The sequence below is a fragment of the Petromyzon marinus genome, chromosome 68 (genome assembly GCF_048934315.1).
Source record: "Petromyzon marinus isolate PM22_M1 ecotype Great Lakes invasive population chromosome 68, UKy_Petmar_22M1.pri1.0, whole genome shotgun sequence".
NCBI lineage: Eukaryota > Metazoa > Chordata > Hyperoartia > Petromyzontiformes > Petromyzontidae > Petromyzon > Petromyzon marinus.
In genome coordinates, this window is record NC_133734.1 from 3,952,672 (window position 1) to 3,966,904 (window position 14,233).

Below are 14,233 nucleotides of genomic sequence, written 5' to 3' on the forward strand. Positions count from 1 at the left end.
TGTGAGTGAGTGAGTAAGTGTGTGAGTGAGTAAGTGTGTGAGTGAGTGAGTGTGTGAGTGAGTGTGTGAGTGAGTGAATGTGTGAGTGTGTGTTTGTGAGTGTGTGAGTATGTGAGTGAGTGAGTGTGTGAGTAAGTGAGTGTGTGAGTGAGTGTGTGAGTGAGTGTGTGTGAGTGTGTGTGTGAGTGTGTGAGTGAGTGTGTGAGAGTGTGTGAGTGAGTGTGTGAGAGTGTGTAAGTGAGTAAGTCAGTGTATGTGTGAGTGTGCGAGTGAGTGAGCGAGTGAGCGTGTGAGTGAGCGTTTGTGTAATTGTGAGTGAGTGTGTGAGTGTAACTGAATGCGTAGCCGGGTGTGGGCTGCTTTGCACCCGAGGGGTGCTGAGCTGTCACCGAACCGGCTCTGCCAGGACGCTGCGAGGATTTGTTGGCTACAAAACCCACAGCGGATCGCGCTGCCTGCCTGGCCTGGAGCCACTGCGCCTCACTGAGCACTGAGCCGTCGCTGCTGCTGCACAAAGGAATGAGCCGTGGACATCGTGGGAACCCCCTTCGCTCGCATTGGTGACCTTGTAGAAGGAAGCTTTCAAACGCAGTGCCGCGTTTTTATCGGTTAGTAAGCAAAGTGGATGACTCCAGGCCGTGTTCAGTTCAATACAGGTTGGGTTTTCCCACGAGTCCGACTGGGGTGTAGAGTCCAAGGCATTCGTTGTCTGCTGTGAACAACCCGCAGAGCCCAAGAGAGCGTCTCTGGGTTCAAGCAGTGTTTAGAGTGCAGTATTTATATAATTTAGCAGCTATGCAGTTCCAACATGACGAGCCACTTTGTTGAGCTATCATTTGTGATGGGCAGGTCGCTTTGGAAAAATAAGCCAATAGCTCAGTGGGGCATTACACTTGGTAAAATAAAATTAGTTGAGTTTTATTTTCATGTTTTTTTTTTACTATCATTTTGAACGCCGATGGGCATTTGTGTTGCTGCGTGTGCATGCGCGTTGAGTAGCCGTGCGTGTGAATGTGAAACAACAACGCAGCTGAAGTAAGCGGTGGGTGCGGCTGTGAATGGTCGGCACGGGGATCTGCAGTTTCAGACAAGGTGAGAGTGAGAGACGGCGACATCGTCAGCAGTGGGTGATGGAGGCAGGTAGAGTTGGTGACGGATTCACACTGCTAGCAAAAGGCTCAAGAATCCAGGATCTGTCACGGGAGGCTACACGCAATTTGTTTTCCCGATGCCACGATGACGTTCAAGCAACTTGTCACGTTGGGGTAATTACACGGAGATTGAGTTACAGGACATCATGAGATATCTACAACTATGCCAACTATATATTTAATTTTAGCAGGCAAGACTCATTGAGCTGTGTAGCTAGTTTTCAGAAACGACCTGGCCACAAATGATGGCTTATCACGTGGTAATGTATTTCGCCAACTACTCTAAACACGTGATGTTGATTGTAAATGTGGAAGGAAAAAAACGGAGAACCCGGAGAAAAATTTACGCTACCGCGAAGAGAGAGACGCAAACTTTAAATATAAAGCAGGCGTCAGGGTCTGGATCAAACCCCACCACCTCCTGTATACCGGGCGAAGGAGATAACATCTTGCCACCAACTTGCTGTAGAAGTTCCTCTCTCGACACTCATCTCACGAATGAGCCACGGCAGCTGAGCCTCACCGATTTATATTAACAACAGCGCTCATTTCTATAAATGTCAAGGTGTGTACAGTAGCCGTGTTCACCTTGAGGCTGCTGTTTGCACACCAAGGGGCGCGGGTTCACATTCCAGGCAGTGTCTCGTGATGTCAGTGACGACAATGAAAATATTTAAAGTATTTTACTTCCTTCTTCACCGTCGCTATAAGAGAGAGGTCCTGGTCCAGCGTCTCTCTGAGCCACACAGCGAGCGATCCCAGCGAAGCCATGGGTCATGGCGAGCTCGACTCCCAGTGAGAGTGTGGATAGTGAGCTGCGCTGCTCCATCTGCCTGGGCACGTTCGTCTGCCCCTCCACGCTGAGCTGCGGACACTCGTTCTGCCTGCGGTGCCTGGAGGCCGCCTGGGAGACGGCGAGCAGCTTCAGCTGCCCGCAGTGCCGAGCGACCTTCCCTGTGCGACCCCAGCTGAGGAGGAACGTGGCCCTCGCCAACCTGGCGGAGCAGCTCAGAGTTGGGGACGGGATGGCCGCGGTCGTCGTGTGTGACAACTGCGGTGATGGTCACACTCCTGCAGTGAAGACCTGCCTGAGATGTGAGATGTCTTTCTGTTCGACGCACTTGAAGCCTCACGTGGATAATCCCAGGTTGAGTGACCACGTCCTGGTGGCTCCCATCGCGAACCTGGAGGAGCGAAGATGCACTGAACACAGCGAGGAGCTGAAATTCTACTGCACAGTAGACAGCATCCTGGTCTGCTCAACTTGCACCATCGCAGGTGAACACAAAGGACATGATGTCACCACGCTGAAGAAGGAGCACGAGACACGGAAAGTGAGGCCCTCAGAGTGAGACACCGCAACACGATCTGACCAATTCTGTCACTGGGCTGCACAACATGTCGTGAAAAAAACAATTGTGTTCATGCTCTGTTATGATTGTCTGTCTCTGCCTGTGTAGCTATCTCCTGCTTTTTGTTTTAGGAAACGACCTTAGGATGTATTGAATGCTAGGTTCTCACTAAACATAATTCTCGTGTAAAGGAATTGAGTGGATAGAGATGTGAGACAAATATAACAGCCACCTGATATACAATTCTAGTTGAGTTATCTTCTAAATGAGACAGCTGTGGGCACCTGGGCTCTTGGATCCGAGTCGGTATGGCCACCCAAGCCAGCACGGCTCCCAGTGGCTGCTACAACGAGGCATCAGCTTGCCCACTCCCCATGCCCCCGTCTCAGTCGCCATAGAGAGGCAGCGTGGAGATGAGGGCCGTCACTGTGGAGGGGTCGGTGTGGAGGGAAGGGCGGTGTGAGGGGTGGCTCAGGGGGCTGGAGTCTCCCCCTGGTGACGTCTCGTCTCTCACTACAGACGCGCGTAGGGGAGGAGACGCGAGCGGTGGAGGAGAAGAGGAAGAAGGCGGAGGAGTCCGTGAAGCGGATGGAGGCCGCTCGCAAGAAGGCGCAGGTACCGTGTCCCGGCCGGGCTCTTTGACCCCTGTGACCTCCACCCAGCGTGGAAATCGTGGAGGGCAAAATTAATTCAAGCGAACTTCGTGCAGCTTCATAACTTTGACGCCGCTTACTTTAACTATATCATTCACTATCAAACTCAACATTAACTACGAGGGGGTTGCACGTTTACTGCATTCGATAACCGCATTGGCGAGTCTGCCGCGAGGTCGGGTTACTCGGCATTGCGTCTTCAACTCCTGTGGCATAAAAAAAAGTGTCGAGAGTGTCACGGATTGTCGGGGTGGAGCTGTGGTGCAGCTGTTGCACTGCACTGGAGGTCGTGCACAGGCACGGACGCAGAGGCACGAACACCGCACAGCTGCACCTCACGCCATCCCTTATCACGTCACCGGAGTTTATTTAAACAACAACTATTTTTATTTTACCAGTTAAGGCCCCACTGAGCTGTGTAGATTTTTTTCAGAAGCGACCCTGGCTGTCACAAACAATAGCAGCTTAGCAAAGTGGCTGACATCATCACCACGTGGAAATATAAAGCAGCAGACCCAATAGAGATACATAGAGACCCATAGAGATACATAGAGACCCATAGAGATACATATAGACCCATATAGATACATAGAAACCCATAGAGATACATAGAGACCCATAGAGATACATGGAGATCTCTAGAGATACATAGAGACCCATAGATTAAACTATTTTTATTTTACCAGGTAAGGCCCCACTGAGCCATGTAGCTCTTTTTGCAGAAGGAACCTGAATATCACAAATGATAGCTCAATGAAATGGCTTATCAGGTGGAAATTGATAGAAGCCAAATACTCTAAATACTGTACTCTAAACGCTTGCTTGAACCCGTACATGCTCTCTTGGGCACTGCGGGTTGTGCACAGCAGATAACGAATGCCTTGGATTATAAATCCGATTCCGACTCGTGGGAAAACCCGACCTGGATTATGCCGATATTAAATGTGGAAGGAAAAGCCGCAGGACTCGGAGAAAAATCCACGCGACCACAGGGAGAAAGACGCAGACTCCAAAAATGCAGAAGTAATTATCGTCGTGATCAAACCCACGACCCCCTGCACACCAGGCGAGGTAGTTAACATCTCGCCACATCTCGTCGGACCCACGAGGGGGCCCCCACCGGACTCCGAGTGCCCGAGTCTCAACATCCACGACTCCAGCGCCCTCTAGGGGAGAAACAAGAAGAGAGCGGCGCCCCTCTTGCCCCTTGGCATGGATCGACTCAGTCCCATGGGCGCCTCGTAACTGGGGCATGATTCACCACTAGGGAATATTATTTTATTATTTTGCCAGGTAAAGCCCACTGAGTTGTGTAGCTCTTTTTCAAAAGTGACCTGGCAATCACGAATTGCAGATCAACCAAGTGGTTGACATCATCATCATCACGTGGTAATTTATAGCAGCAGCCAAATATACAGAGACTCATAGAGATACATAGACACCCATATAGATACTAGACCCATAGAGATATCAAAGACACACATAGAGATACATAGACACCCATATGCATAACAGACCCATAGAGATATCAAAGACACGCATAGAGATACATAGACACCCATATAGATACTAGACCCATAGAGATATCAAAGACACACATATAGATACATAGACACCATAAAGATACAGGGAGACCCCGAAAGAGACATACAGACCCATAGAGATATTAGGCCCATAGAGACTCATAGACAGCCATAGAGACCCATAGACTAAACTATTTTTTTAATTTTACCAGGAAAGGTTCTGGGCCATCCATAAATGACGTCACACACCTAGAGGGGAGGGGGTCAGGCATTTGTGATGTGTGACGAAGGGGGAGGGGGGGTTGTACAAATGACGTCACATCAAAATTCGAAACTTTAAAAAAGAATATGAATTAAATGTAATTGTTATAACAACACTAATTTTAATTTGCATGATTAACTATTTGATTATTTAAATTAACTAAGGTCACCTTTCATTTATTCCATGAAGGAGCATTTTGCTTCTCCATGGGAGAATGGAGAAGCATACATTTTATAAAATTTTGGAATAATTGTTAATAAACATTTTTATTCTAATCATTCTATCAGTGCTTTTCATTCTGTGAAATGAATATGTGATTGTTATAATTGTACTCTCCATTTTGCTTCGTTCTACTACAAAGATTCACAGAGGTGTTGTTTCTCTGTGTGCCTTTGTGTGTCTCTGTGTTGTCTCTCTCTCTGTGTGTCTGTCTGTGTGTCTGTCTGTGTCTCTGTGTTGTCTCTCTGTGCCTGTGTGTCTGTCTGTGTGTCTGTGTGTCTCTCTCTGTCTGTGTGTCTCTGTGTGTCTCTCTCTGTGTGTCTCTGTGCTGTCTCTCTGTGCCTGTGTCTGTCTCTGTGTCTCTCTCTGCCTGTGTGTCTGTCTGTGTCTCTGTGTTGTCTCTCTGTGCCTGTGTGTCTGTCTGTGTGTCTCTGTGTTGTCTCTCTGTGCCTGTGTGTCTGTCTGTGTCTCTGTGTTGTCTCTCTGCCTGTGTCTGTCTGTGTGTCTCTGTGTCTCTCTCTGTGTGTCTGTGTTGTCTCTCTCTGTCTGTGTGTCTCTCTCTGTGTCTCTGTGTTGTCTCTCTGCCTGTGTGTCTGTCTGTGTGTCTCTGTGTGTCTCTCTCTGTGTCTCTGTGTTGTCTCTCTCTGCCTGTGTGTCTGTCTATGTGTCTCTCTGTGTCTCCGTGTTATCTATCTCTGCCTCTGTGTCTGTCTGTGTGTCTCTATCTGTGTGTCTCTGTGTGTGTCTCTCTCTGCCTGTCTGTTTGTCTGTGTGTCTCTGTGTGTCTCTCTCTGTGTCTCTGTGTCTCTCTCTGCTTGTGTATCTCTCTGTGTGTATTCTTGTTTGTGTTTTGTCTCGCTCTCAAATTTAGCAATTTTTTGAAGAACGTAATCAACCAGGTAGAGTGGTGACTGTTATGTTAGCCGACTCTCTGTGTCGTATTGCATTATACTTCTTAGTTTACTAGGTTTGTTTTTCTCATTCATTCGTACCTGATGATGATTGCTTGTGTTGCAATCGAAACGTCGTATGCTATTAATTGATTTTTTTTCTATGTGACTCTACCGAAAGAACCAAAAAGTATTTTTTATAGTTATAATTACTTTAAAAAATTTATAATTATAAGAGAATTTCAACATAATATTCTGAACATGTGCAGTTTTAGGAAGACGTTGAATATTTTCAAGCGAATTTTATGCTAAATTACAGCTTTCCAAAGCCTCATTTTTAAAACACGTTTTCTGGTACATCAGAGTGCAGCGCCACATTAAATCCGCACTACAATGACAATAGTTTTAGTTTAAAGTGATTTGAAGCATGTTTTATTTTCAAAATGGAAATATGGTTTTGGGCGGGGCAGAGCTTTTTGACGTCATGTATGACGGGAATTTAACTTTTTGTGACTCCATAAGACGAGGGGGGGAGGGGGGGTTAAAAATCGGCCAAAATCGCGTGACGTCATTTATGGACGACCCATTTTTTGTCAGAAGCGACATGGCTATTATAAATGATAGCTCAACAAAGTGGATGATTGTAATGTTGAAATGGCTAGCAGCCAAATACTCTGAACGCGTAACGTCGATTCTAATTGTGGAGGCAAAAACCGGAGGACCCAGAGAAAAATCCATACAGAGAGAAAAAACTACAACTACACGGGCGTCAGGGTCGGGATCGAACCCCGACCTGCTGTATACCAGGCGAGGGAGTCAACATCTCCTAGCCACCACGGCGCCCACACGCACACACGGAGTGGCTCATGGCTCAGGGGGGCAACCGTGGTCCCCGTGTCTACACAGGAATCGGTGGCCGGAATCAGGGGTTGCATCACGGGCAAGTTCGCCCGCCTAAGGGATGCTCTGAACGAGGACGAGAGGGAGGCTCTCCAACACGTGGCCGTGAAGGAGCGCGAGCTGCTGTCCCGGATAGACGAGGACATCGCTCGTCACAAGCGGGAGATCGGGGAGCTCCAGGCGGCGGCCGCTCGCCTGCGCACCCTGCAGCATGAGAGGGACTCGCTCGCCTTCCTGCAGGTGGGGAGCGCCTCTGTGGAGACGCCGTTGGGGTGTCCACGAGAACAGAGCGGGCAGTGGCAGAGGGACTCGTGGTGCAAGGTTAGAGACGTCACTCATGATCCCTGTGTCTCTCTCTTCCACAGGGGCACCTGGAGGAGATGCGCAGGTACAGATCCTCACAATACAGTATATGTTAGACACACGGGCTGTGTGTGTTAGACACACGGGTTGTGTGTGTTAGACACACGGGTTGTGTGTGTTAGACACACGGGCTGTGTGTTTTAGACAAACGGGCTGTGTTAGACACACGGGCTGTGTGTCAGACACACGGGCTGTGTGTTAGACACACGGGCTGTGTGTGTCAGACACAGGGTGTGTTTGTGTGTGTGTTAGACATGCTGGCTGTGTGTGAGACACGTGCTGTGTGTGAGACACGGGCTGTGTGAGACACGGGGTGTGTTAGACACAGACTGTGTGTGAGACACGTGCTGTGTGTGATATGGATGCTGAGTGTTCCGATGCTGTGGTTGAACGAGGCTGTGTGTGATGGTGTTGGTAGTTCTCCCAGGAGAGAGATCCCAAAGGAATCTGCACCCGCACCTCCCACTTCACTGGACGTCACCACGATCTGCTCCCTTGAAAGCGTCGTGAACAGATTCCTGCCTTTCGCTTGTGAGTTCCTCAGTCTTGCACTCGCGTGTCCCGCTCTGTTGCACTGCACTTCTGTGCTCCCCACCTTCATCAACTTTTATTTTACCAGGTAAGGAACCCACTGAACCTTGTCGCTCTTTTGTCTCAAGCGACCTATCACAAATGACAGCTCTACGAAATGGCTCATCACGTGGATATTTACAACAGCAGCCAAATCCTCTGAATGCAAATTGATTCTAAACGTGAAGGGGAAAACGCGAGGAGCTAGGGAAAAATCCACGCCACCACGGGGAGAGAGACACAGACTCTAGAAGAGAGCGACATTGATCAGTGGGCCAAACCTGTTGAAATACAATTAGTTTAACAGTTTCAATATTCTACTGAACCCTACTGCTGGGTACTGGAGCAAGTGCTGTTAGCGAGTTGCAGCACCTATGAAGGCCGGAACGGCACACAAGGGAGTGGGTAGCCAGCACCACGCCCGGCCGCCTTTGTCTCCCTCGTGCCGAATGTTTACACGTCACACCAGCAGAGGGCAGTGAAGCGTGAACCATTGTTGTACTGCACCTCCACGCTTCCACGTTTACGATCGCCAACATCGCCAACGAGCACCGACGAGAGTGGTGAAGTATGGTCAAATAACCCACCCCCCCCCCCCCCAGGACGTGCACGGCGTGGGGAGGCGCTCATCCAGCAGCGGAGTGACACACAATGTCTGTGTGTGGGTGTGAGAGTGTGCGAGGCTGTGACACACAATGTCTGTGTATGTGGATGTGAGAGTGTGCGAGGCTGTGACACACAATGTATGTGTGTGGATGTGAGAGTGTGCGAGGCAGTGACACACAATGTCTGTGCATGGATGTGAGAGTGTACGAGGCTGTGACATACAATGTCTGTGTGTGTGTGAGAGTGTGCGAGCCTGTGACACACAATGTCTGTGTGTGTGTGTGAGGGTGTGCGAGGCTGTGACACACAATGTCTGTGTGTGGGTGTGAGAGTGTGCGAGGCTGTGACACACAATGTCTGTGTGTGTGGGTGTGAGAGTGTGCGAGGCTGTGACACACAGTGTGTGTGTGAGAGTTTGCGAGGCTGTGAAACACAATGTCTGTGTGTGTGTGAGGGTGTGCGAGGCTGTGACACACAGTGTGTGTGTGTGAGAGTTTGCGAGGCTGTGACATACAATGTCTGTGTGTGTGTGAGGGTGTGCGAGGCTGTGACACACAGTGTGTGTGAGAGTTTGCGAGGCTGTGACACACAATGTCTGTGTGTGTGTGTGAGTGTGCGAGGCTGTGACACACTGTGTGTGTGTGTGAGTGTTTGCGAAGCTGTGACACACGATGTCTGTGTGTGTGGATGTGAGAGTGTGCGAGGCTGTGACACACAATGTCTGTGTGTGGATGTGAGAGTGTGCGAGGCTGTGACACACAATGTCTGTGTGTGTGGATGTGAGAGTGTGCGAGGCTGTGACACACAATGTCTGTGTGTGGGTGTGAGAGTGTGCGAGGCTGTGACACACAATGTCTGTGTGTGGGTGTGAGGGTGAGCAAGGCTGTTACACACAATGTCTGTGTGTGTGGGTGTGTGAGTGTGTGCGAGGCTGTGACACACAATGTCTGTGTGTGGGTGTGAGAGTGTGCGAGGCTGTGACACACAATGTCTGTGTGTGTGGGTGTGAGAGTGTGCGAGGCTGTGACACACAATGTCTGTGTGTGGGTGTGAGAGTGTGCGAGGCTGTGACACACAATGTCTGTGTGTGTGGATGTGAGAGTGTGCGAGGCTGTGACACACAATGTCTGTGTGCGGGTGTGAGAGTGTGCGAGGCTGTGACACACAATGTCTGTGTGTGTGGGTGTGAGAGTGTGCGAGGCTGTGACACACAATGTCTGTGTGCGGGTGTGAGAGTGTGCGAGGCTGTGACACACAATGTCTGTGTGTGTGGGTGTGAGAGTGTGCGAGGCTGTGACACACAATGTCTGTGTGTGTGGATGTGAGAGTGTGCGAGGCTGTGACACACAATGTCTGTGTGTGAGAGTGTGCGAGGCTGTGACACACAATGTCTGTGTGTGGGTGTGAGAGTGGCGTCAACATCGTGGTGCTGGCATCATCACCACACTTCACTACCACTGCACACACACAAAGTCAAGTTAGTGTAGTACTATTATTATTTATTATTATTCACGAGTGATTAGCAGTATGTGTACATTTATACTAACGATATTAGTATGTGTACACTAATACTAACTAATGTCATTGTGTGTACACTAATACTAACTAATATTAGTAGGTGTACACTTATACTAACTAATATTAGTATGTGTACACTAGTACTAACGAATATTAGTATTTGTGCAATAATACTTACGAATATTAGTATGTGCACATTAATATTAACTAATATTAGTAAGTGTACACTAAAACTGACTAATATGAATGTGTGTACACTAATACTAACGAATATTAGTGTGTGTACACTATTACTAACTAATATTATTATGTGTACACTAATAATAACGAATATTTGTATGTGTACACTAAAACTGACTAATATGAATGTGTGTACACTAATACAAACTAATATTAGAATGTGTACACTAATACTAACGAATATTAGTTTGTGTACACTAATACTAACTAATGTTAATATGTGTACACTAACACTAACTAATATTAGTGTGCCTACACTAATACTTACTAATATTAGTATGTGTACACTAATACTAACTAATAACAGTATGTGTACACTAATACTAACGTATATTAGTATGTGTACACTAATGCTAACTAATATAAGTATGTGTACACTAATACTAACTAATATTAGTGTGTGTACACTAATAGTAACGAATATTAGTATGGTTACACTAATACTAACGAATATTAGTATGTGTTCACTAATACTTACGAATATTAGTATGTGTACACTATTACTAACTAATATTAGTGTGTGTACACTAATACTAAATAATATTAGTTTGTGTACCCTAATACTAACTAATGTTAATATGTGTACACTAACACTAACTAATATTAGTGTTTACACTAATACTAACTAATATTAGCATGTGTACACTAATATTAACTAATAATAGTATGTGTACACTAATATTAACGTATGTTTGTAAGTGTAGAATAATACTAATGAATATTAGTGTGTGTACTCTATTACTAACTAATATTAGTATGTGTACACTAATACCAACGAATATTTGTGTGTACAGTAATATTAACTAATATTAGTATTTGTACACTAATACTAACTAATATAAGTATGTGTACACTAATACTAACGAATATTAGTATGTGTACACTAATACTAACGAATATTAGTATTTGTGCAATAATACTTACGAATATTCGTATGTGCACATTAATATTAACCAATATTTGTATGTGTACACTAATACTAACTAATATAAGTTTGTGTACACTAATACTAACAAATATTAGTATGTGTACACTAATACTAATGAATATTAGTGTGTGTACACTATTACTAACTAATATTATTGTGTACACTAATAATAACGAATATTTGTATGTGTACATTAATACTAACTATTATATAGTAGGTGTACACTAATACTAACTAATATTAGTATCTGTACACTAATACTAACGAATATTAGTAGGTGGACACTAACACTAACGAATATTAGTATGTGTCCACTAAAACTGACTAATATTAATGTGTGTACACTAATACAAACTAATATTAGAATGTGTACACTAATACTAACGAATGTTAGTATTTGTGTACACTAATACTATCTAATGTTAATATGTGTACACTAATACAAACTAATATTAGAATGTGTACACTAATACTAACGAATGTTAGTATTTGTGTACACTAATACTATCTAATGTTAATATGTGTACACTAACACTAACTAATATTAGTGTGTGTACACTAATACTTACTAATATTAATATGTGTACACTAATACTAACGAATATTTGTATGTGTACAGTAATAATAACTAATATAAGTATGTGTACACTAATACTAACTAATATAAGTAGGTGTACACTAATACTAACTGATATTAGTATGTGTACACTAATAGTAACTAATATTAGTATGTGTACACTAATACTAACTAATTTTAGTATGTGTACACTAATACTAACTAATATTAGTATGTGTACACTAAAACTGACTAGTATTAGTATGTGTACACTAATGCTAACTAATATTAGTATGTGTACACTAATACTAACTAATATTAGTATGTATACACTAAAACTGACTAATATTAGTATGTGTACACTAATACTAACTAATATTAGTATGTGTACACTAAAACTGACTAGTATTAGTATGTGTACACTAATGCTAACTAATATTAGTATGTGTACACTAGTACTAACTAATATTAGTATGTGTACACTAATACTAACTAATATTAGTATGTGTACACTAGTTCTAACTAATATTTGTGTGTGTACACTAATAATAACTAATATTAGTATGTGTACACTAATAACTAATATTAGTATATGTATGCTAATAATAACTAATATTAGTATGTGTACACTAATACTAACTAATTGTAGTGTCTGTACACTAATACTAATATTAGTATGTGTACACTAATACTAACTAATATTAGTGTGTGTACACTAATACTAACTAATATTAGTATGTGTACACTAATACTAACTAATATCATATGTATACACTAATACTAACTAATATTAGTATGTGTATACTAATAATAACTAATATTAGTATGTGTACACTAATACTAACTAATATTAGTGTGTGTACACTAGTACTAACTAATATTAGTGTGTGTACACTAATACTAACTAATATTAGTATGTGTACACTAATACTAACTAATATTAGTATGTGTACACTAAAACTAACTAATATTAGTATGTGTACACTAATACTCACCACAGATGGACGCTCACCGACTCTGGACACAAACTCAGCCCACGACGACCTCCAGATTTCCTCGGATCTCAGGACGGTGACGCTGAGCGATGTCCCCCAGGGTCGCCCCCATCACCCACACCGCTTTGATTGCTGGTCACAAGCGCTGTGCTCTGAGAGCTTCTCGTCGGGTCAGCACTACTGGGAGGTGGACGTGGGGAGCGCGAGGTGGTGTCGGGTTGGAGTCGCGTACGGGACGATCCCACGGAGAGGGTTTGGTGATGAGTGCCTCCTGGGAGAGAGCGACGTCTCCTGGTGTCTAGAGAAACATGGCGACAGCTTCTCAGTGATGCATGGCGGGGTAGTGACGTCACTGTCGGTGCCGCAGCCTTCGCGGAGAGTCGGGGTCCACCTGGACTGGGACGCGGGGCTGCTGTCGTTTTACAGCGCCGACTGCATGGCGCTGTTGCACTCGTTTCACCAAACATTCACTCAGCCTCTACACCCTGGGCTGGGGGTGTGGTATAATGGTGACTCAGTGAGGATCGTGGATCTGAGTGGCGCGTCCTGAGAGAGGTGAACGTGAACAGCGCAGAGGGCAGACGCCACGACGCACGGCGCTCGCCACCCTCGTCACCGCCAGGCGCAGCGCCACGCCCGTGACTGGCTGGTGGCTGTCGGTGGCTAGGGGCTGCGTGGCTCTCCATCACAACGGGAGGGGGGGCTGAGCGTAAACAATCCTCACAACCTTCATAAGGGGGTGGGGGTGATAAAATAAGTACCGCTCTGTGTGTGTGTGAAGCCAGCGTGGATGAATTCACCCTGCCAGAGGAGTGTGACTGTGGTGTAGGGTGCAGTGATTAGCAATGGTGAACTGGGATGTGTTTATACACTGGTGGTGTCATGTGTTGTGGGAGAGATACAACAACAATAATATTAATTTTAAAAAGTATAAATGTACGCGCACGACAGTGGCGTTGTAACGCTTGTATCGTCGATTCTACAATAAAAATACAGAACACAACAACAACAATGTAGTTGTGTACAGCGTCATTCGTGCTCACTGTTCATTAATTAAACACGAGGAGCAAATCCTCTACACAGCCACTGCCAAGCAAATTAAATCTACAAATAAATAAATAAAGAGACGGCGCCAAAGACAAAAGGCGCCAACAATGTCCCAGCTGTTCAAGTCGTCTGCTGCTGCTGCGTCATGAACGTGGTGACGTCACCACGCTCACTCCCCCAACGCGGTGACGTCACCACGCACGCTCCCCCAACGCGGTGACGTCACCATGCTTCCACCTCTCCCCCACCCCCACACGCGCTTCCCCGACGCCCGCCCCTCACCACTGCACCATCTGTGAACACAAAGAGCTTCACAGCTCATCGGATTCCCCCTCCTGCAGCCTAAACCACGACTCTGACAGTGCGCAGCTGTGGCGGTGTGGGGCAGGGGGCTGAGTGGAGCAGAGAACTCGTCAGCTCCACTCCGTTGGTGGGCGTGGAGCGGGGTGGTGGTTGTGGT

At 45.7% G+C, this 14,233-nt stretch overlaps 1 protein-coding gene across 2 annotated transcripts; it reads left to right on the forward strand.

Annotated features, from left to right (window-relative positions):
• Positions 1 to 600: 600 nt before the first annotated feature.
• LOC142906611 (E3 ubiquitin/ISG15 ligase TRIM25-like) lies at positions 601 to 13,758 on the forward strand. 2 transcript variants are annotated; one of them, XM_076054782.1, is made up of 6 exons: positions 601 to 2,485; positions 3,023 to 3,118; positions 6,957 to 7,190; positions 7,316 to 7,338; positions 7,732 to 7,844; positions 12,732 to 13,758. In XM_076054782.1, exons 1-6 carry the CDS (start codon positions 1,928 to 1,930, stop codon positions 13,274 to 13,276), a joined length of 1,569 nt encoding a protein of 522 aa, XP_075910897.1. In that variant the 5' UTR covers positions 601 to 1,927; the 3' UTR covers positions 13,277 to 13,758. The 2 variants fall into 2 exon arrangements, with proteins under 2 accessions (XP_075910897.1, XP_075910898.1); XM_076054783.1 differs by having other exon boundaries at positions 7,741 to 7,844.
• The last annotated feature ends 475 nt before the right edge of the window (positions 13,759 to 14,233 follow it).

Coding starts and splice junctions, on each gene's coding strand:
- LOC142906611 (XM_076054782.1), top strand. CDS start 1,928: ATGGCGAGCTCGACTCCCAGTGAGAGTGTGGATAGTGAGCTGCGCTGC. Junction 7,339..7,731: donor CACCTGGAGGAGATGCGCAG/GTACAGATCCTC, acceptor TGGTGTTGGTAG/TTCTCCCAGGAGAGAGATCC. Junction 7,845..12,731: donor CAGATTCCTGCCTTTCGCTT/GTGAGTTCCTCA, acceptor TACTCACCACAG/ATGGACGCTCACCGACTCTG.